Source organism: Chrysochloris asiatica, unplaced genomic scaffold (genome assembly GCF_000296735.1).
Source record: "Chrysochloris asiatica unplaced genomic scaffold, ChrAsi1.0 scaffold00116, whole genome shotgun sequence".
Taxonomy (NCBI): Eukaryota; Metazoa; Chordata; class Mammalia; order Afrosoricida; family Chrysochloridae; genus Chrysochloris; species Chrysochloris asiatica.
In genome coordinates this window covers 58,441-81,464 of record NW_006408634.1, presented here as the reverse complement: position 1 = coordinate 81,464, position 23,024 = coordinate 58,441, and the positions used below count along the sequence as shown (strand labels likewise).

The following is a 23,024-nucleotide window of genomic DNA, read 5'->3' as shown; positions in this document are numbered from 1 at the left end:
ATGATTTATATTACTGTAGATTTTTCATCACCTTGATTCTCTGATTAATGTCCTGGTCTCTAATGACTCCCCATATTGGAAACCTTTCTCGCCTACACTGTTATATTCTGTCAAAAGCAGCATCCCAGCACTGAGTGAGTCTGTGCTGGCTGACAAAGGCCTGAGCCCTTGACTATTGACTCGTAGACTCATAGACTCTTGTCCCACTCAGCAGGCCCAAGAGCAACAGTGCTGTTTCCCTAATGACTTGCCAGGTGTCTGTGGCCTTTGAGGATGTGGCAGTGACCTTCACACGGAAGGAGTGGGGACAGCTGGATCTGGCTCAGAAGACTCTGTACTGGGAGGTGATGCTGGAGACCTGCAGGCTCTTTGTCTCACTGGGTAAACCCCTCACCTCTTCACCTTACAGGGGACCCACAGAAAGGCTACCCTCTCTGCCCTCTTACTTCAGGTCCATTGATCTCTAAATGGGGAAGAAATGTACTCTTTTATTAGGACTTGAGGGATGTGTTGGAAGGAAATGGGTTGTCTCACAGAACCCCAGGGCAGGGTTTCCAGCCAGTCCCCGTGGAAGAATAGTATAGAAACGGAGGAAGTGGGACCTGTGACCATCATGTCCTGGCTCCTGGGTCCGTTGTCTTGTGTTTTCTGTATGTCTGTTCCTGTCACTGGCTTTTCACACTGGCTTTTTCTGTCTTAGCGAGTATGTAGAAGGAATTGGCCACCTCAGCCCTTACTGCCTGAGATCCCCAGAGTCCTCAGTTTTTCTCTGCACATTTTTATGGTTTCTCTCTTTGTCTGCACAGTGGCGAGGTGCAGGCACAGAGAGAAAAACTACGCCTGAAGCTGTTCTTGAGGTAGGATATGACCACCTGCGTTTACACTTTCCTTGACCTTTCTCTGCCGTGTCCAGCACAGACCTGTCCAGCAGAGCTGAAAGTCTTTATTCCAAACTCCAGATAGGGATTTAACCTCCTAAGTTTAGTTGGGTCAAATGTTTCCCTAGCCCAGTTAGTAGGGCCATAGGTGATGGATGGTCTCCCCGAAGAGGGTGAGCCAGGGTGCTTTGCTATCAGGGTCACCAAGTGTTCTAGACAACACGATCTTGGTTTTGAGCTGCCTTTCTGCTTTGGGGCCTTCATGTCCTGCTGACCTCACACTGCTCATGATTGGTATGTGGCCTTTGTGCCCTGGGCTCCAGGTCACACGTCAGTTTGTTTGCTTGAATGGGAACAGCCTCTCAGGTCTGGTTCCCCCTTTGAAGCCCCAGACTATATTTATTTATTCTCATAAAAATTCCCATGTCCTCTCCTCCATGAACAGGGTGTCCGGTGCCCAAACCAGAGCTGATTGATGAGCTGGAACACAGGCAGGAGGAACGGACTTTGACGAAAGGCCAATCCCAAAGCACCTGTCCAGGTAGGTGACTGAGAACCTTGGGTCTCCTGAGGAAGCTTCCTGTCATTCCTTCTCTGGGGACGTAGGAGCCATGGTGTCCACTGACTTGCGCATCCTCTGTCTCTCCACCCCATCAGACTCTCCCATTCCTTGGGGATGTTTGAAGTGGGATCCAGCTCAGGCTCCCTGCTCTTCAGACTACTAACCCTCCTCTGTGTCCCTTGTCCTCTAGGACTAGGTCACTAAGTATAAGCAATCTGTCCTTCATCGACTATGTGTACAGCCTTCTTTGCTGGGTCTACAAAAGTCAGTGTTGTACTTCTAACCCTGGCTGGCTCATGGCAACTGTAGCTTTGTTAATTCTCTGTAACGCCTTGAAAAATCCGCAGGTACTGTTACCGTACGCTTACAAGTGCCCACTTATCACAACTGTTTCAGGCAAAGCCATGATGAGATCCTGGCAACAGGCTTCAGTTGTCCCCAACACATGCCACTCCATCTCCTGTTCATGGACGGTCTCACCACTTAGGAAGCCTCAAAGAAAGTGGTCTAAGGTCCTGGGCGTCCTCATCGTTGGGACTTTAATGCATACGCGTGGTTGGTTCTGATCAGTCCAGTCAGATAACATGCATGCATCGTATCTCCTCACTTGTTGAAATGAGTTCTCCAGGTGTGGGGCCTGTGCAGACTTGATTTGTCTGGCTATTTTAGAAAGAAAAATAACACCCTGATTGTCTGGGCTGTTTTCAAACATTAGATTCAGATTTGTCCGGCACTGAGCCGTCTCCTGGCACCCTGTCCCTTTGGGAATGTATTCGTTACTCACGCCGTTGTCGGTGCTCTGTAATGCCGTCCTCCTTACTCACGCCGTTGTCGGTGCTCTGTTGTTACTCACGGCGTTGTCGGTGCTCTGTAACGCTGCCCTCGCCCTCCTTACTGTTGAGATCCATTTGTGAGGATCCTCTGCTTCGCATGGGAGAAACCAGCCAAGGCCACAGCTGTCATCCTGATTGCCAAATCAGACCACGATGGTAATGATGGAGGGCACTAAACATTGACCCTCATGGTTGATGGTAGTCTGTGAGGCAGGTTTGTCAGGTGAGAAAACTGAGACCGTCCACCATGGCTGCACTGGCTGGGCGGGTGTGAGTTGACATGCTTAGGCTCTAGAGCCCACACTCTTCCTCTTCATCTGCAGCCTAGTCGGTCAGGCTGGCTCATACTGGAACGGTTCACCATTGGAGCCTGCTCCTTGCTCCTTCTCTGCTCTCCTGGAGCTTTGTTCTCATCTTACTCTGATTACCACATCAGCCTTAGCTTCATCAGTCCTGCCTTTGAAGGCTCCTCAAGGTTGTTACTTCATGCATGCTTACACCTTCAACTTCCGTGCATCCATGTTAATTCTGGCAGTATGTTATCTGACTATCCCATGATAAAAAGTGAAAACAAACTCATGTTGTTTTCTTGCTTGGTTTCTGCACCATACTGAGTCTGGTATGGGAACTGTCCCAACGTTCTCCTCATTGCAGTTCTTTAAAGCAGTATCTATTTCTTAGAAGAGCGGATGAAGCCATAAGGAATTTGAGTGGCTTACATTGTGCCTTTGTGGCATTAGTATGGAGTTCTCTGAGGATTTGTTGTCGGTGTTCAGTCGAGTTGGTTCCAACTCATAGCAACCCTGTATAGGGTTTCTGAGGAGCAGCTGGTAGGTTTGAACCGCCGACCTTGCAGCTAAAACCAACCTTGAAGTTGCATGCTTTCCCAATGGTGCCACATCAGGACTCCTCTTGAGACTTAGGCCTAGGTTTTCTTGTCCTCAGAGACCAAGGCCTTAGCCATAATGATCAAGTGGAGCCTGATTCACTTTTGTGGACCTCAGATAGCCAGCTGTAGATTAGTTATAAAGCTTCATTAATGACGGATTCACCCCGTGCTTCTATCAGTGACCTCAACTTAGTTTGTATTTGCTCGTTTCATTTTGACAATAATACATTGAATGACATCACTTATCCCAACGATGAGCACGTTATGTATAAAATACCCCCTGACTTATTTCTTTATTTTGATTTTTTGTGTCTTAGAACGTTACAATTTGTATATCTTATAGTTATGGATATATTATGTTGTTAAGGTGCCATCGAGTCGCTTCCGACTCAGAGCGAGCCTATACATAACGGAACAGAACCCTACCTGGTTCTGCACCAGCCTCACAGTTGTTGTTTGAGCTCATTGTTGCTGTCACAGTGTCATCCCATCTCCATGGGACTCTCCCTCTGTTTATCTGACCCTCCACTCTACCAAGCATGATGTCCTTCTCCATGGACTAGTTCCTCCTGATAGCATGTCTAAATATGTGTATATGTTATTGTTGTTAAGTGCTGTTGAGTTGATTCTGACTCATAGCGACCCTGTACAGGGTTTCTGAGGAGCAGCTGGTGGCTTTGAACTGCTGACCTTGCATTTCAAAGTCCAGTCCTGACTCTACGGCTCCATACCATATTTTACTGATGTTATCCTCAAAAATGTTCAATTTTATGATTTACTGTTCAAAACAGTAAATTTATAAAGACACTGATAATGAAAGGCAAAAATAATGAAAAAAACTGAAAATTGTGTGAGGTATTTGACTTACGTACATCACACCTGGCACCGAGGCATCCGAATGGAGTCCAGGTACACGTGCCTCCCTCTCCCTGCTCCCCTCTACCCATGCGCGGCTGCCTGTTCCCATCCCTGCGTCTCCGGCCACAGAAACAGCATTGCCTGAGTTAAGGCTTATTGCCCCTTTCCTTTATTTTTTTTCCTTTTTGATGATAAATGTGCTATATATAAATTTGATTTCTATAGTAATATTGTCATCTTCAGTTTTTTTGCTCCTTCATGTGTCAGGTTTTCCATTATTGGTCTCCTGTAATGGCTTCAAGAAAGGAAGTATATTTTTCTCTCTCTGATTGCCTTTCTACCTCTTTCTCAGGCATACCACACTCAGTATGGCCACCCAGACAGATTTTGTTCAGGTCTGCCTGACAGGCCCCGTCCTGGGAGTGGCAGTGGCCACCCCTACTCTCACCCGAGTCGGAACCTTGTGAATCAGTGTCTTCTCTCCTCTCCCTGTGTCTGATTTCTCAGCAGCACCCTCCGCTCAACCTGGCCATTCCCGGGGCTTTCTGTGCCTTTGTGGATTTTGTCTCCTAAGCATTTTATCCAGCAGCTTGTTCCTCTCCATTAGGACGTAAGTCATGAGACGCCTCTTCTGTGACGTCCCCTGATGCCTTTTGCCGTCAGTTGGGCTGCCCGGAGTTCTTCTCTGGGTTCTTGGAGCACCTTGGGATTTCTTGACATAGTGCACACAGTGTCATTACTTTGTGTCCCTACCTCCAATCTTGACTGTGAGCGAGAACCTCTCCTGTAGGCCCTTTGTCCCCTGCCCCAGTCTAGTCCTCTGCCGAGTTCAGGAGTGTAAGAGCGGGAAGTGGAGCAGTGATAAATCTGGACTTGAGAGATGTCAGCCGAGCAGCGCTGTTTCCACATTCCTGGTCTCACTGAGTGGGCATTTTGTTTCCTCTGTTGCTGTCACTAGTACACTAATAGTTGGTTTTGTGTGTGACAGTCCCTTCAGGTGAGAAGCTTGAGACGACAAAGCCTATCACGTGTTGCCTGGCCTTGTCTGAGGTCTTACCACAGGACCAATTTAAACAGGAAGCGTCCAGGAAATGCAGGTTGGAGCGATCCGTACATCAGGAGGGACCACGGAATATTGAGGATGGAAACGTGAGGCCAAGGATAGGGCCCCAGAAGGAGGTGTTCCCAGGGAACGTTAATCCAGAACCTGATGGTGTGTGGACAGATGAACATGATGACTTACGGGTTATACAGGACCGAGTTTCTCCAAGAGATGCCTTCCTTTATTGTGCCACAAGTGGGCGAGGTCAGGACCCTTCAGTTCATGAAGAGAAAATGTCCTGGAAATGCAAGGAATGTGGCAAAGTGTTTAACAAGAACTGCCTCCTGGTTCAACACGAGCGGGTGCACTCTGGCGTGAAGCCCTACGTGTGCACAGAGTGTGGGAAAACCTTTAGCAAGAGCACGTACCTCCTGCGGCACCAGGTCGTCCACACCGGAGACAAGCCCTACAAGTGTGCAGACTGTGGGAAGGCCTTCAACCGCAGGTCACACCTCACCCAGCACCTGCGGATCCACACCGGGGAGAAGCCCTACGTGTGCAGTGAGTGTGGGAAGGCCTTCACCCACGGCTCCACTTTTCTCTCACACAAGAAGAGCCACACAGGAGAAAAGCCTTTTGTGTGCAAGGAGTGTGGGAAAGCCTTTCGTGACCGGCCGGGTTTCCAGCGGCATTCCCTCACGCACACTGGGGAGAAGCCCTATGAGTGTAGTGAGTGTGGCAGACGCTTCAGTGAGAGTGCGGCCCTCATCCAGCACGCTGTCATCCACACTGGGGAGAAGCCCTACGTGTGCTCTGAGTGTGGGAAGGCCTTCATCCGCAGGGCTCACCTGAAGCAGCACCTGCGGATCCACACCGGGGAGAGGCCCTGTGTGTGCAGTGAGTGTGGGAAGGCCTTCACCCGCTACTCCACTTTTGTCTTGCATAAGAGGAGCCACACGGGGGAAAAACCTTTCGAGTGCAAGGAGTGTGGGAAAGCCTTCGGTGCCAGAACAGACCTCATCCGCCACGCCAGCACCCACACCGGGGAGAAGCCCTACGAGTGCAGTAAGTGTGGGAAGGCTTTCAACCGCAGGACTCACCTCACACGGCACCAGCAGATCCACACGAGGGAGAGGCCTGACGAGTGCAGTGAGTGTGGAAAAGCAATTTCCCAGAGCACCAGTCTCATACAACACTCCATCAGCCACACCGGGGAGAAGCCCAATACGTGCAGTGAATGTGGGAAGACCTTCGATCTCAGCTCATCCCTCACTCAGCTCTGAAGGGTTCACACTGGGAGAAACCCCATCAGTGTGGCAGATGTGAAACGACCTTTCACCAGTGAGAAAGCCTCACTCAGCACCCAGAAACTCCTGTTGGGGAAGGAAAATCTGTGGCCAGAACCATGTTACTCAGCATCTGGTTGTTCATAGCAAAGGGGGAGCCTACTAGAATCTTCCCCAAACATGAAGCATTCTGTGGCATGTCAGCATTTGGCATCTAAAGAGGAACTTCAGAAATGGATCCACCTGGAATCTGACTCTACGTCTGATAACTCATCAAGGAGAACAATCCAGTGGCTGTTGTGCACTGAGGAAAACCTTCAGGCTCAGCTTTCTTCTTAGTTTACACTGCAGAGTTATCTCAGGAAGATTTTTTAAAAGGAGGGAGTGCTGAGAGCCGCTCCGCTTCTGCCGTTTGACACAGTCCCGGCAAAAGGAGAAACATCAGCAAAGCAGATGATTCTTTGGAAGGACATTCACTACCTCCCTTTTAGACTCTGGTTTCACTTGTAAACTATATTGTACTGCCATATTCACAGCTTTTACTGTGAGCTCTGCAGAGTTTAGGAAGAAACCAGTCTGGCAACAGTTGTTTCAGCTTCATTGTATGACCTAGTCCCTCTCACAGAAAACCTGAGTACAAAGCAGCTGTATTTATGAGACCACAAAAGCAGATAAGAAAGTAAAGTGAAGCTGACCGACCCCTATAGACCTCACCTAAATCAATTACCAGCCAGAATACAATGGCGGACATAAATGAAAGGTGGTCAAAACTTAATAATCTACCTTTCCTGCAGCAATTAACCAGGTTGGGCCTTTTAACATGCCTCATGGCCCCAAAAGAAAGAAACACAGGAATACTGTGGTTAAGCAATTTAATGAATACTTTAGAAAAACAAAATAATTAAATAGATGTTAGTGATGCTTTTACTATAGAAAATAGTAGTACATTATGTAGGATAGAAGATTGATAATTAGCTAGTAGAAACAATAAAGTAGTGTAGGCATTGATGATTAATAGAAACTTATATTAGTAAGAGGGTGTGATCAGGGGTCTGGGAAGTAGAAATGATTTGTGTAAATTTTAACTTGATCTTTTAGTGGGAATACAAAGAAACAATCTATCACTTACGTAGGAGAGGAGATGATGTCAAAAGAAAAATGCTGAATGGTTAGAAAATGAACAGGATATGGAAAGGTCAGGTGGGACATCATAGAAATACTTTTGTTAAGGTTGTATAATCATAGGGTGAAGGAATGTTATGATTAAAAATGTGTAATAATTCCAGGGAAAAACAAGGTATCAAATCATTATACATTTTGTGATTTTAAGTATAAAAATAAAGACTTGCCGAGCAGGGGTAGAGAGAGCTCCATCAGCCAACTAAGCCGAGACTCCTCCATTACTTTCACTTTTGCCGACTCCGCATCTCCTCTTGTGTCTCACGACCCTGCAAGAGCTGGACTCCTGCAAGGGAGGTATAGAAGAATTGAAGAAACAGAGCTGCTTTCAGAATTTCTACCAACCTTATTTGTCTTTCTTTCCTTGTGTGAGGAGAGGGGAGTTTGGTAAATGGATGTCATTCCTTTGATTTGTAGATACAAGAGTGTGTCAAAAAGTATTGCTATAGTCATAGAAACCTTTATTTAAAATATCAAAATGGGAAGTTTTTGTTTCTCAGATCATCCTCCATCCAGGTCTGTATACTTATGAAGGTGGTGTCTCTGTATCTCTAATCTTTCCCTGAAGAATTCTGTGCTCTGATTTATACTAGGTCAAAATGGCACATTTGATATCCTCAAGTGATTTACTGTGTTCCCTTTAAATGTTCTTAAGTCCTAGGGACAAAATAGTCTGAAGGGGAAAGATCAGGACTGTCGAGTGAATGGTGTAAGGCTTCCCAACAAAATTTGTGTAGGATAACCCGTGCTGCCCTCGAAGAATGAGCAGGTACGTTGTCGTGATGGAAAAAAACCCTCCGTGCAACTTTCCTGGCCTATTTGTACTAATGCAATTTTCCGTTTTATTAAAACTTCATAGCAAGCACACATGATTGTTCTCTGAGAAAGTCTATCAGGATTACCCTGTTCTATGAGAAAATCGATCAGGATTACCTTGTTCTATGAGAAAGTCTAGCAGGATTCCCCTGTTCTATGAGAAAACCTATCAGGATTATCCTGTTCTATGATAAAATCTATCAGGGTTACCCTGTTCTATGATAAAATCTATCAGGATTACCCTGTTCTATGAGAAAACCTATCAGGATTCCCCTGTTCTATGAGAAAACCTATCAGGATTCCCCTGTTCTATGAGTAAAACTATCAGGATTATCCTGTTCTTTGAGAAAACCTATCAGGATTCCCCTGTTCTATGAGAAAACCTATCAGGATTATCCTGTTCTATGAGAAAACCTATCAGGTTTATCCTGTTCTATGAGAAAGTCTATCAGGATTACTGTGTTCTATGAGAAAGTCTATCAGGATTACCCTGTTCTATGAGAAAATCTAGCAGGATTATCCTGTTCTGTGAGAAAACCTAGCAGGATTACCTCTTTGGGATCCAAAAGTACAGCTGTCATAGGCTTCTGAGCTGATCTCTCTGTTTGGAATGTAACTGGTTCAGCAGATCCCCTTGGAAGCGACTGTTTTGATGGGACCTTTTGATTTATGAAGATAGTCTGAAGAGACTAAGACAGGTGTGTTATGAAGAGAATTTGTTTGCAGATATCCTGTGGTTGCTGAGACACACTGAAACATGTTTTGTTTTGGAATAAACTCATAGGTGTATGCACTGGGAACCCTCCTAGCAGTATTTTTAGACTGACGCTCATACATTCATTGTGGTGAATGAGTTAGACACTTGAAGGCACGGTTGAAAACATTTATTGAACCTATCTGTGTTTCACAACATTGTGTCTGACCTACAGGAGCATGATAAGTCTATCATTAATATGAAGATGAGAGACGAGGTGTCTAATGATATACATGTGGATTGGTTCATGTACCTACAACACTGAAGACCCTAAAGTGTAAAAAAAAAGAAAAAGAGAGACCTTAAAGATTTTGATTTTTAAAAAATATAAACCATTTCCTCATGCATATTTAACCTTCCCATATTCACACTTTTTCTTGATCTCAGTTATTTTTTATGTGTTTTCTTTGTTTCTCCTTTGTTTTCTGGGGTCTGGAGGTGATACTATGCCTCTGACCTTCCCCATTGAGTCAGAATTCACTCTTACTCTGCTTCCTCAGCTCTATTAATCCTCATTCGAGAAGCTTCTTGTCCACCACAAGTTTTTGAGGGATTGAATCAGAACTAAAACCAGGTAACTAAAGTTAAAGGATCATGAGACACTCAGGGTAAAAAGTAGGAAAAGCAGCTTATTTATTTATGTTTTAAAGATTGTGTGAACACTTGCAGTAAAGTGAAGTGATGGGGGTTTCCATGCCAATCCATCATATGTGGCATGCAGGTACATGTGATTTTCACAGTTACGTGTACTCGTGTATTGACTGCAGCGTTGTCGTTGTGGTGTCCCTCCTGGTGTGCTCTCTGAGTCTGAATTTTGAACTGCAGTATTATTACTGTACTTTTTAAAAATCAAGTCATACAGAGTAACGTAATCAGGTCCAAAGCCTTTTTTATTTTTATTTTATTAATATTGCTACAAAGTCTTGGTGGCCTTGTGCCGTGGAGTCGGTTCCGACTCATAGCGACCCTGTACAGGGTTTCCGAGGCTGTAAATCTATACAGGACCAGAACACCTCATCTTTCTCCTACTAAGAACAGCTGGTAGTTTCGAACTGCTGACCTTGAGGTTTGCAGCCCGATTCGTAACCACTGTGCTACCAGAGCTCCTACAAATTCATAGAAATGTTTATTACATAAAAATATCAAAATGGGAAGCTATTTTTTTCTCCACATGTTCTCCACCTTGGTCTGTACCTAGATGTTTTGTTTTTATTGTGAATTGAGAGATAGTTTACATGGGAGAACATCAGTTTTACACTCATCCTAATTTATATTTTGTTTTATTGCAATGATTATAATCCCCTCCATGCATCATCATTCAACAGTATTTGCTTCTATTCCCTCTGGTTCTTTTTTTTTTTTTTTTTTACGTATACCAAAACACTCCAGAATATATAGTCATTTAAATAATCAACCAAAGGCCACAGTCTGCAAGCCTGCCTCCTGGCTGCCAGCACACAGCCTTTCTCTTTCCATGAGTCTAGAGTCTTCAGCTGCGCTGTCACTCTGTGTCCTCATCTCTGCCTCCATCTCTGGTGTCATTACTTCTCTGGATAGGGTCCCACATTCTGCTCATGCTCGTTCCCTTGATGGTCCTAGGGTCCTCTGTTCCTAGACTGTACGATTAACTACACCCCTTTTTTTGTTACAAAACTTTTACAATCGCAGTTAGTCAAGATAACATTTACTCACTATTGAATTATAAGAATCTTATCCCCATCTCCTTTCACCAGACCCGTCTAGAGAAGATAAAAACTGTTCAGTGGGGATTCTACCTTCCCCCGCATACTCTGAAACTAAACTCCCTCCTGAAAACTTGTAAGCCAGTCACTTTGTGCCTTTATAGCCCCCCATTTTAGGTAGCCAATGTCTAAGTTGCCTGTCCCCATCAACCCTATGTACAGAGGGGATGGGAATGATCCTTGCTGTGAAGAGTCCTTCCCTCTCATTTGGTATTTTAAGCAATGTCTTTTTAAATGACCACATCATGTAGTCTTCCATCATGATTGTGGTACGAAGCTATTTTGGGTCTTTATTGTGAATGCATCTTTAATTTATTTTTTGAACATCATATCAGAACTGTTCACCATGCTTTTGGCCGCATAGTTTTTCTTCTAAATGTCATATGTTTTATATTTGTGTGTGTGTGTGTTTAAATTAATTTTTATATATGGTATGAGGTTGAAGTTAAATTTGCTTCTTTCTCTCCTTTCCCTTCTTCTGTTTGTTTCATTTCTGGCATCACTAGTTGGAAGTGCTGCTCTTTTGTTCCTCTGTCCAAAATCAATTGGGCATATTCATGTTGGTTTATCTCTTGGATCTCTGTATGTGTCTGAATTTCTGGTATCTAGTGACTCTTAAAATGGGTAATGTGACTCCGCTATTTTTTTCGTAGGATTGATTTAGCCAGCCTATTCCCCTAGAGACATCATGCTTGGTAAAGTCGAGTCTATGAAAGAGAGGAAGACCCTCAATTATTTGAATTGTCATAGTGGCTACAACAATCAGCTCAAACGTAGCAACAGTTGTGAGGAGGGTGCAGGACAGGACTGGGCAGTATTCCCTACTGTTGTACACAGCGTTGAGTCAGTTCCAACCCATAGTAACCTTGTATAGGGTTTCCGAGGAGCAACTGGTGGGCTTGAACTGCTGACCTTGTGGTTCCCAGTCCAGTGCGGATTGTACAGCGCCACACCAGGAGCCCTACATTAAATCCTTTTTACAACTAAGGCAGTCTTTCTGAAGTACGCTGTGTAAACCTTTTGATGTGGAGGTTTTATAATTGTAGATTCTATTCTAGTTGAAGCTTTGAAATGTTGAAACAATTCATTTGGTTAAAGAAGAGAAGGTTTAGGGGAACTGTAATCATTGCAATGAAACGAAATAGGATAGGATTAATGTAAAGCTGATGCTCTCCCACGTAAACTATCACTCAATTCACAATAAAAACTTACTTAAAGAAAGCTTACTGCAGTATAAAATTTCAGAAAATGTACTACTTTTCAATGATGAAATATCAGTAATTTTTGTTTTTCTTGTTTTTAATAAAACGTGTTCCTTGTATAATAATAAAAACAAAAAAGAAGAAGAGAAGGTTGAGTCAATAAATCTGAAGCCTTTGAAATGTAAAAGTTGTTCACCTGGCTAAGTGGATGTGATGATGGCTTTAGACAGTTGTCCTGGTGCTTCAAGGAGTTCAGCTAGCCGGTTTAATAAGCCTGGTGTGGCGCTGGACCACAAGGTCAGAGGTTCAAACTCACCAGCCTCTCCTTAGAAACCCTATATGGGGTCATTGTGAGTCCGAACCAACAATAACAACAAACAAGTTTTATCTGGGTTAGAGTGTAGGACTCTTTGTTATTTGAACAGTAACCGTGTGAGAAGGAAAAGGCTGGTGGCTTTCTTTAGAAAGCTAGACATGAAAGTCTTAGTAAAGATGGAGTTTGCAATTAGCTTTGAAGTCAGCCCATTCAGATATGCTAGCAGTACTAAGTTTCCAAGCTCACCACCACAAGTCACAGTGCTTCCGGGTCAGGCTACAGAAGTCTAGAAAGTCATGAAATACAGTATTAAAGAATTTGATCACAGCGTAGGAAGACTTGCAGGGAGACATGCCGTAGACAGCAGTGTCCTCATGCTCACAGTCTAATGAGAAGTTAAACAGCACATGTGGGTCCACAGAATTCCAACACAGGGTGGACTTTCCTCAGCACCGTTGTGTGGTTTCATGGTCTGTTTCCTTGATCCTCTTTTCATGTCCAAGACGGCACCTGAGATGTTCCGGCGGCTTCTGCTGTGGAGGCCTCCCCGCTAGTTGACACAATTCAGTGCAGGATCCTGGTTCCAGGACCAGGTCTGCCCTGGAGGCGCCATGTTGGGCTCACCCAGCAATGTTCTGTGCCTGTGCTGAAAACTTGTTAAAGCTGGCTGAGAAAACTTGTTAAAGTTATTTAACAGCTGAGATAAAAGACTCTTGTGGCTAGGTGCCATCGAGTGGTTCTCACTGGACCTGCACCATCACTGTTCAGCCGGAACCCACTTGGTACGGCACTGTAGGATTAGCGCCTTGACCACAAGGTTGGTTTGAACCGCAAGATCAGCGGGTCAAACCAACCAGCTGCTCTTCTGAAACCCTACACAGGGTCACTATGAGTCAGAACTGAGTCAAAAGCACCTAACAACAAGAAACTCTGTTGTGTTCCAGATGCACAAGGAGATAGTTTGCATACTCTACCCTGCCTGTTCCTAGTATTTGGAGGTTTTATGGTTCTAGTAATTTTCCGCCTAACCCCTTACCCTAACAGCAGAACATTAAAATATTCTAAACTACTGCACTTTGAAAGAGAGCTCCGATGCTCAAGTTTGAGGTAGGGTTTCTGTTGGGGTCCACGTTGACAGGAGATGCTGACCCTGCTAAACTATGGACCACCTTGGGGAAGCACGGAATTAGAAGAGCCCTGGTGGCACTGTAGGATAAGCACTAGACTGCTAACCACAGGTAGACGGTTCAAACCCACCAGCCACTCGGGGTGAAAGATGAGGTTACCTGTTCTTGTAAAGATTTAACGCCCCACACCCCTACACAAAGTCACCGTGAGCCAGAATCCACTCCAAAGTTCCTGTATTACAACCTCAGTTCTAAGCACTAGGTTTGCAGAAGGCCATGGTTTACAGTGAGAGCCCCAACTGCATTTTGAGTCTTGAAATAAATTCATTCTTGAAGTTCTTTCTGTGAGAACTTTGTCTTGTCTTTGTCCTGTTTTGAGACTTAATAAAGGGCTCTCTCTCTAAAACACAATTGACTAGACAAAAGACTGGGGTTCGAACCGACCCAGAGGTACTTGAAGGACAGACCTGGTGAACTGCGTCTGAAAGCTCACAGCCTTGAAGCCTCCTCAATGGAGCAGCTCTCTCAACACAAGGGTCACCAGGAGTGGGAATAAATGCCAACAAGGCGTAAAAACTGTTGAGTCCGTTCTAACAGCTTCTGCCCCATAGGGTTTCCAAGGTTGAAGTCCTTATGGAAGGAGAGTATCACATATTGGTGGGCTCCTGAAAATGTTGTTGTTGTTAACTGCCATTTAGTTTCCACTCTATATGGAGCCCTGGTGCGGTCTGTGGGTTAATGCACTCGACTGCAAAGTCAGTTTGAATCACAAGGTCGGTGGTTCAAGCTCCCCAGCCGCTCCTTGGCAACCCTATACAGGATCACTAAGAGTCAGAACCGACTCGAAGGCACTTAACAACGACAACATAGGGTTACTGAGGAGCGCCTGGCGGGTCTGAGCTGAAGACCTGTGGTTAGCAATCCAGTGCTTGAAAACCCCACCAGTAAGGAATGTTGTTAAGTGCCGCCGAGTCAGTTCCGACTCATAGCGACCCTGTATAGGGTTTCCAGAGAGCTGCTGGTGGGTTTGAACTGTTGTCCTTGCAGTTCAAAACAACTTTGCGGTCCAGTGCTTATCCTACAGGGCCACACCATTTTAAAATCTGAATCCCAATCCACAACATTCAAGAAAGGAGGGGAAGCAACTCTCCCAAAGTCTCACAAGCAGGAAGATTAGAAGGATCTGTGGGACACCTGAGCCCATGGCCTTGTCCCTGGTGACCATGGAAATCTTGATGCTTACACTTTAAGAGGAGCTTTGACAGTACAAGGCACCGTTTCCTGGATCCCGCTTCCTCTACCCCGGCCCAGGAGCAAGGGAAAGGTGCCTAACGTTTGGATTGGATGCTGGACACAAACTACATTACCCAAAAGTCCGTGTCTGACTTATTTGGCCAATGACAGCCCAGAACATGGGCGTTCCTCGCTGGTAGGGGTGGGACTTCTCGCGTCACCGAAGGGAACATCATTTGCCCGCGCCCCACTGTGAGCGCTGGCGTTGGGTTCCGGTTCTGCTTCGGATCGTCGGGACCGAATGTGGGAGAACACTGAGAAGGGTAGGACTTACCTCCACACACTCCTTACGAGCTGTGCCCCACATCCGTGGGACGAGCAGTCTCACGTGGGGGGCGTCCGCCGGGGCCACAAGCTTGCTGGACCTCCGCACCTGCCCTGGGTCCACGGCTCCCCGAATCTGAGGCTTTGACACGGACAAGCGTGTGATCCCAGGCCATGGGTCCGCCCCTCACGACTTCGTTCCATCCACAAGACCTCATGGCGGCGGCGACGCTGACAGACCGGGCTCAGGTGAGTGTTAAGGGCCGTCGAGTCGGTTCCAACCCACAGCGACCCTATACAGGGTTTCCTAGGAGCGGCTGGTGGGTTTGAACTGCCGACTTTGCAGTCCAGCGCACTACCCCGCAGCGCCACAACAGGCTTCACTTTACTTTTCCCTCACCTGGAGTATAAAGTACATGGAGGGCTTCGCTACGGGATAATGGTCTCCATTCCCGACAGTCAGAGGCATGCGGCGTGGAAGGGATGCCAAGGCCGAGGAAAGAAATTGTACAAATACATCCTTAGAGACCAGCGTAAGTTAGGAGCGCCTCTGAAATGCTAGTCTAATTCTGTCTCTTGGTTACAGAGAGCGGGGGACAGGAGTCAGGCCCCCTCTGCAGAATGTTTGGGACACAAAGAAGGTGTTAACAGGTTCCCTGGGAGTGTGCAGAGTGGAAACTTGACTGGGGTGGCAGAGGCGCCGTTGGAAGAGATCAGGATGGAGCCTACTGCACTGGTCCAGGTGAATGTCGATGCTGGACGTTCCAGAGTGGTGATCATATTGATCAGAGAATTGGATGGATTTCCTGATGAAACCCCAGGCCAAGGGTTTCAATGGAAGAAAGATTCCCACTTTTGAAAACTAATGGAATGAAGAGCAAGCGAGTGTATTCGACCCAGGAACAGACATGTGCAAATACTTGGAGACGAGCATGAGTTGAGAATGTTTAAGGGACCACAGGTCTTATGATTGTTTAGACGAGATCCGGGCACTGGATTCAGCAGGAATGGCTGGCTGAGGAGCTGGGCCTTTGCTCTGAGGGTGGTGGAAATCAGGACAGATACACAGCAGAGAAGACAGCCGATCTGACTCAGGTCTTTAGGCAGGAAGCCTCCGTAATAGGTCCCATGAATGCTGGCAATGGTTAGCTAAAGAGAGAACTGTCGTGGCTAGGTACTGTTGTTTGGCTTTGGTGCATAAGGACTGTATGAATAACAAAATCAAACAGTGCCCAGGCCTGCACCACCCTCACGATTTTTACCCATGAGCCCACTGCTGCTGCCACTGTGCCAATCCATCTCATTGAGGGATCTTGCTCTTTTTCCCTGACACTTCACTTTACCAAGTATAACGTCCTCATCCAGCATCTGGTCTCTTCTGTGAACATGTTCTCAGTACGAGAGAGAAAGTCCTCACCATCCTGGCTTTTACGGAGCATTCTGGCTGTACTTATTCTATCATAGACCTGTTTGGTTTTCTGGCAGTCCATGGGACTTCAATATTCTCCTCCAACACCATAACTCATCAGTTCTTCTACAGTCTTCCTTCCTCAGTCATTGTCTAACTTTCACATGCATATGAGGAGGTTGAAAATACCATGGTGTGGATCAGGCGCATCTTAGTCCTCAAACTGACGTTGAACGCTTTAAAGAGATCTTGTGTAGCACATTTGCCTAACGCAAAATGTTATTTGATTTCTTGATTGCTGCTTCCATGAGTTTTGATTGTAAATCCAAGCAGAATGAAGTCTTTGACAACTTCAGTCATGTCTCCGTTTATCGTGATGTTGTTTATCGGTCCAGTGGTGAGGATTTTTGTTTTCTTCACACTGAAGTGCAACCCATACTGAAAGCTGTGGTCTTTGATCTTTAATCTCCGTCAGTAAATATTTTAAATCCTCTTCACTTCCTGCAAACAAGGTTGTATCAGTTGCATATCACAGGTTGTTAACGAGTCTTCCTCCAATCCTAATGCCACGTTTGGCTTCATATAATCCAATTTCTCAGATTATTTGCTCAGAATACCGATTGAATATGCGTGGCAAAAAGATACAACCCTGGCACACAACTTTTCTGATTTTAACCATTCGGTGTCCCCTTTCTGTTGGAAAAGGGGGTCTATGTACAGGTTTCCCATGGGTACAATGAAATGTTTTGGAATACCCATTCTTTGCCAAGGATAAGTATTATCCGTAGCTTAATGATTCATGATCCACACAGCGAAAGCCTTTGCGTAGAGTCAATGAAGCACAAATAAATATCTTTCTGGTATTTTCTGCTCTCATCCAAGATTCATCTGACGGCAGCAAGTATCCCTCATTCCACGTCAGCTTTTTAGTCCAGCGTGAACTCCTGGCAGTTCTCTTCAGCGTACTGTTGCAAATGGTTTTGAATTATCTTCAGCAAAGCTTTACTTGCATCTGATATTAATGATACTGCTCAATGATTTCCACATTTTGTTGGCTCACCTGTCTTTGGAATGGGCACAAACATGGATTTTTTTCCAATTGGTTGGCCAGGTAACTGCCTTCCAAATTTCTTGGCGTAAGTGAGTGAGCGTCTCCGGTGCTTCATCCGTTGGTTGAAAGATTTCAGTTTGTGTCAATTCCCGGGTCTTTGTTTTTCGCCAATGCCCTCAGTGTAACCTGTGCTGCTTCTTCGATACCATGAGTTCTTGATCATGTTCTACCTCCTGGACTGGTGGGATATCGACCAGTTCTTTTTGCTATAGTGACCCTGTGTGCACCTTCCTCTTCTTTTGATGCCGTCTTCACCATTCAAGATTTTGCCCATTGGTATAATTGTTATTAAGTGCCATCAAGTTGGTTCTGACTCTTAGCAACCCTGTATAGGGTTTCCAAGGAGTGGCTGGTGAGTTTGCAACACGGACCTTGTGGTTCAAACCGACCTTGCAGTCCAATGCATTAACCCATAGAATTTTGGTTAATGCATTTTGCCCATAGAATTCTTCAATATTGCAAGTTAAAACTTGGAATTTTTTCCTGCAATTTTTTCAGCTTGAGGAATACTGAACATGTTCTTCCATCTTGGTTTTCTTACTCCTCCCGGTCTTTGCACATTTTCATTATAATATTTTACTTTGTCTTCTCAAGCTGCCCTTTGAAATTTTCTGTTCGGCTCTACTAGTTCCTCAATTCTTCTATTCACTTTAGCGTCTTTATGCTGAAGAGAAGTGTCAGAGTCTCTTCTGACATCCACTGTGGTCTTTTCTTTCATTTCTTTCTACTGACCTTTTGCCTTCTTCCTGTATGATGTTCTTGGTGTCACCCCACAGCTCTTCTGGTCTTCATTCATTAGAGTCTAATGCATCAAATAGAGTCCTGGTGTGGTGCTGTGGGCTAATGCACTGGACTACAAAGTTGGTTTGAACCACAAGGTAGGCAGTTCAAGCTCACCAGTTGCTCCTCGGAAACCCTATACAGAGTTGCTATGAGTCGGAACTGACTTGATGGCCCTTAACACCACCAACAGCAGTGCATCGAGTATGTTCTTGAGATAGTGTCTAAATTCAGGTAGGACATATTCAAGGTCACAGTTTGGCTCTCATGGTGGTGGTTGTGGAGTCAATTGTGACTCACAGTGACCCAGTATAGGGTTTCTGGGCATCACAGCATCATAGTACCACAGAAGTATCCAGAGTACGACAGACTGACAGACATGTGGTAGAGGAGGTGGCTGTGGAAGTGGAAAAAGTGGTTGAGTTTCAGGTCTGACTTTTTACGCAGGGTGGTTGGATTTTCAGAGTTGAAGGCTGAGCAGAAGAAAAGAAGGAGTTAGGGAAGCCCCTGAGATTTCTTGATTTTAGTAGGTAGAGTGATGGGCGTGTCATCATCTGTGCTGAGGGAGGAGTCAATGGTAGGAGTTGCTTTTAGTGGTCGGGTCAGGAGTTAGTTTCAGCCATATTGAGTTTAAGAATTTCCGGATACACCTTAGTTGAAGCATTAAGCAGTACATACAGAGACTGAGTCATGGGAGGGGGTTCAGGTAGGAGAAATCCAACGTCAGCAGCCTGCATGTGGAGTAGAGTGGAACCATGAGTTAAATTCAGAAGGGGTATCAGGTTGGAACTGACTTGATGGCACTTAACAATGTTAGCTGGTCAGGAGTCTCTCAGGTGGTGAGAATGGTTAAGTGCTTGGTTACTAACTAAAGAGCTGGTGGTTCAGACCCATCTGTAGGAGCCTCAAGAATGGGTTCCCAATCTGCTTCTGGAGGTTGATGTTTTGTTGTTCGATGCCATCGAGTTGATCACGACTTACACTGACCGTGTGTGCAGCAGGACAGAAGTTGCCCAGTGCTGACCCATCTTCACGATGGTTGCTGGGTTTGAGCCCGATGGTACAATCACTGTATCAATCCATCTCATTGAGGCGCTCCCTCTTTCCTGCTCACCCTCTAACTTTCCAAGCTTGATGTCCATCTCCATGGCTTTGTCCCTCCTCACAACGTGTCCAAAGTACGAGAAATGAAGTCTCCTTATCCTTGCTTCTAAGAAGCTTTCTGACTACTTTTCCTAGGATTTGTTCATCCTTCTGGAGGTCACGACTCATAGCAACTCTGCAGAGGGTTTCCAAGAAGCAGCTGGTGGGTTTGAACCGCCAGCCTTGAGGTTAGCAGTCTAGTGCTTATCCTACAGTGCCGCACCAGGGCTCCATTGAAAACCCTGTGGAGTACGAGTCTGCTGTGACACTTGGGGTCGCAGTGAGTCAGAACCCAGTCCCCACTGGCTGTGTTTTGAGGTTATGGTGGCAATTTCATAGTGAGCAGGAAGGATGGAGGTAGGACAGGCTTTCTTCCCTCGGCACCTGGGTTGGAGTGGTAGGTGTTACAAAGACATCTAGATGAGCCATCCTGGTGCCTTGTAGTGTGATGTTAGGGGCGCTGGATGGAGAGGGGCATTTGGTGTGGGCTTGGGGTTGATGGTGAGAATCCTGGACGTGAGAAAGGTCCACGCCAGAGACTGACGTGCGTATTGGAAGACGTTTGGATTGACGGCCGTTAGACCCTCGAACTGGATGTTTAAGGGGTCGTGATGGTGCAGTAGTTACGAGCTCTCCACTATGAACTGGAAGAGCAGCACCTCTGTAGGAGACAAGACTTGATCTACTGCTGCTCATGGCGCTGCTGTGGTCCTGGGATGGCGCTGTGGGTTAATGCGCTGGACTGCAAGGCGTGTTTGAACCGCAAGGTCGGTCGGTGGTTCAAGCTCACCAGCCACTCCTGAGAAACCCTGTACAGGGTCGCTGTGAGTCAGAACTGACTCAATGGCACTTACCAACAATAAGCGCTACAAATATTACAGCCCAGGAAACCCTACAAGGCTGTTTCACTCTTGTCATGTGTAGGGTTGCTGTGAATCCGAATTGACTCGATGGCACAAAACAAGAACACTGGGGGCTTATGGGAGATGCCTGAGCTGTCTTTCTGTTGTGTCTGGGAGACACGATCTGGATGCCACCAGGAGACTGGCTGGCGGAGAGCGTTTGGGACCCTGCTTTCTAGAGCTTCGGTGGCGTGGCGTCAACCTGCACCCCTGCCTGGCCCTGCTGTGGGCCAGGCTTTAGTGATCGCCGATAGGAGGAAGCATACAGTAGGGGTGGCCAGGCCTGGTCCCTGCAAGTTGGGAAGCGAGTTAGCAGGAGGTGGATGTGTGCGTGGGTAGACTGGGAATCCTGGGAGAGATGTTACCTGTGGCTTCAATTGTCTCTGTCATCACAGGGCTGTGTGACCTTCGAGGATGTCTTTGTTTACTTCTCCCGGGAGGAGTGGGGGCTCCTTGATGAGCCTCAGAGACTCTTGTACCGTGATGTGATGCTGGACAACTTTGCATTGGCGGCCTCTTTGGGTAAGTTCCTGTTATACTTACCTACTTTTGAGTCGCACATGACTGCAAAATTTCATTGTTATAAACAACAACAACAACCCAGAAACTTCTTCTGTCTCCGTTTCCAGTGGGTCAGGAATCTGGTGACAGCTCACCTGGGTGCTCTCTCAGTGTCTCGTGGAGTTGAAGTCGAGCTGTTGGACAGAGCTGTGGTCCCATCAAGAGACCTGATGAGCTAGGGGCGGATCCACTTAGCTGCTCATGGTCACTTGCAACATTTAGTTCTGTTTTTTGACTCTTGATGTCCTTTTGGACTTTTGCTGGCTGCTGGCCAGAGGCCTCAGTTTCTTGTTGTCTCTGCTTTTCTGTAGTATTCCTTACAACATGGAACGGTGGTTCTCTCTGAGCAAGTCAGCAAGAGAGAGTGTCCAGGGTAAACGCTAGTCTTCTTGTAGCTTAATATCAAAAGTAGCAGTCCACCGTTTTCCTATATTCCATTTCTAGAAATACGGAGTCCTGGTGGTACAGTGGTTCAGTTGTTTACCTGCGAACCGAGATCAGTGGGTTGAATCCAGCAGCCAGTCCGCGGGAGAGCCATGTGGCTGAGGCTGTTCTCCTCTGTTCTGTACGGATGCTCTGAGGCCAGATCTTCTCGATGGCAGTGGGAGGCGTGAAAACGAGCCAGTCCGCCCGACAGCTCAGGGCAGCAGTGCCAGGCGGTGGCAGCCACTGGGTGCCTCTCAGAGGCTGCCTTCCACCAGCCCTTGTCGGCTCACTGCACTAGATGGGGTTAGTCTCCTGTTTCCGGGGCAGACTCCCTGCCTGGCCTGGACCTTGTGTGCAGCGTCCACACCCGCTGCCCCACAGCCTTCCCAGGCAGGGGGGTCGGAGCTCAGGAGGGTTTGGTTTGTTTTTTACTCTTTATTGGGATTTGGGTGAGAGTTTGCCGAGAACGTTGTTTTTCCGTTCAGCAGTTTGTACACGTTTTGTGTGGCGGCTGATTGCAGCCCCCACAGTGGAACACCCTGGGCCCACGTTCTCCTCGGTTGTCCACTCGTCCTTACCTTCCTGCCTTCTGAGCTTTATTCCTGGCCACCTGGTGCTTCCTGGTGACCTCATTTGTTGGGGTTCTTCTCAGGAAAGCTTACCTCCCTGGTGTTACTGTTCACCCTGCAGGCCCGTCTGGTGGGCTGACAGTTGTACTTCAGGGGTGAGGCCAACTCGGGCTCGAAGGGTGACTAAGGCCCATAGTCTTGGAGGCTGCACCGCTCTCTCTAAAGTGCTGGTGAGTTTTGTAAGCCTGGTCTTCATAGGACTCAGAGTCTGAGTCCCCTTTTTCCTCCCACTCTGATGGCGTGGTGGAGGCTGAGGTTTGTGTGGTCCATTTCTCCTTTCCCCTGTTGTTGCCTTGTGTCTTGGACTTCCTGTATTTATTGATTTATGCTCCAGTTGGGAAGAGAATGGTGGTTGTATTTTAGATGGTTGTTCACAAGCTTTGAAGAGCCCGGTTGCTCTCACCAAGGTAGGCTGGAGAGTGTTGTCTTGGTGGACCTTGTTGTGCCAGTTGGCCCTGGTGTCCCCCAGGACTGTGGCCCTCAGGAGCTTTGCAGTCCTCTTAGCAGACCCTTCATGGCAGTGTGGTGCCTTGGGTTTTACCGCCTTCTGCTTGGTGCACCCTCGGAGCCGACGGTACCAGGAATTGCCAGGACTGACGTGGTCCCCGCTGTGGAGGCCTCAGAGCTTTTCCAGCAGATCCTCCGTGGAGGGTTTCTTTTCTTTTTTATGAAATCTTTTCTTTTCTGTGATTTTTTCATTATTGAGAATACACAGTACAACAATCGGCAGTGGCACTGATGAGTCCTTCAGGCATTGCACCGTACTTACCCTCTTGCCTGTAAGGAAATACACTCCCTGCCCTGTAAGCTGCTTTCAGAGTGCTGGTGATTTTAACATCGACTTCTCCTCTCTGGGATTAGTCACCCTGGGCCCGTGCTGGCTACTGATGGTCTTTCCTTGAGGAGGAGGTGAGGGGCCTCTAAGTCGAAGTTCGAGGCCTAGCGACCCCGTGTGACAGACAGAGTAGAACATCCCCACAGGGCTTCCTAATAGACCGTAGTCTTTACAGACCACCAAGTCCT

General features: G+C 46.6%; 1 protein-coding gene and 1 pseudogene across 1 annotated transcript in view; both read left to right on the top strand.

The window, feature by feature from the left end:
- Positions 1-242: 242 nt before the first annotated feature.
- LOC102833930 lies at positions 243-6,495 on the top strand (annotated as a pseudogene).
- An 8,762-nt stretch (positions 6,496-15,257) lies between these two features.
- Positions 15,258-23,024, top strand: part of ZNF304 (zinc finger protein 304) — a 32,448-nt gene continuing 24,681 nt past the window's right edge. The window contains exons 1-2 of the mRNA XM_006868259.1: positions 15,258-15,290; positions 20,781-20,907. Coding sequence (XP_006868321.1) covers positions 15,258-15,290; positions 20,781-20,907 — 160 coding nt within the window. The remainder of the gene's footprint in view (positions 15,291-20,780; positions 20,908-23,024) is intronic.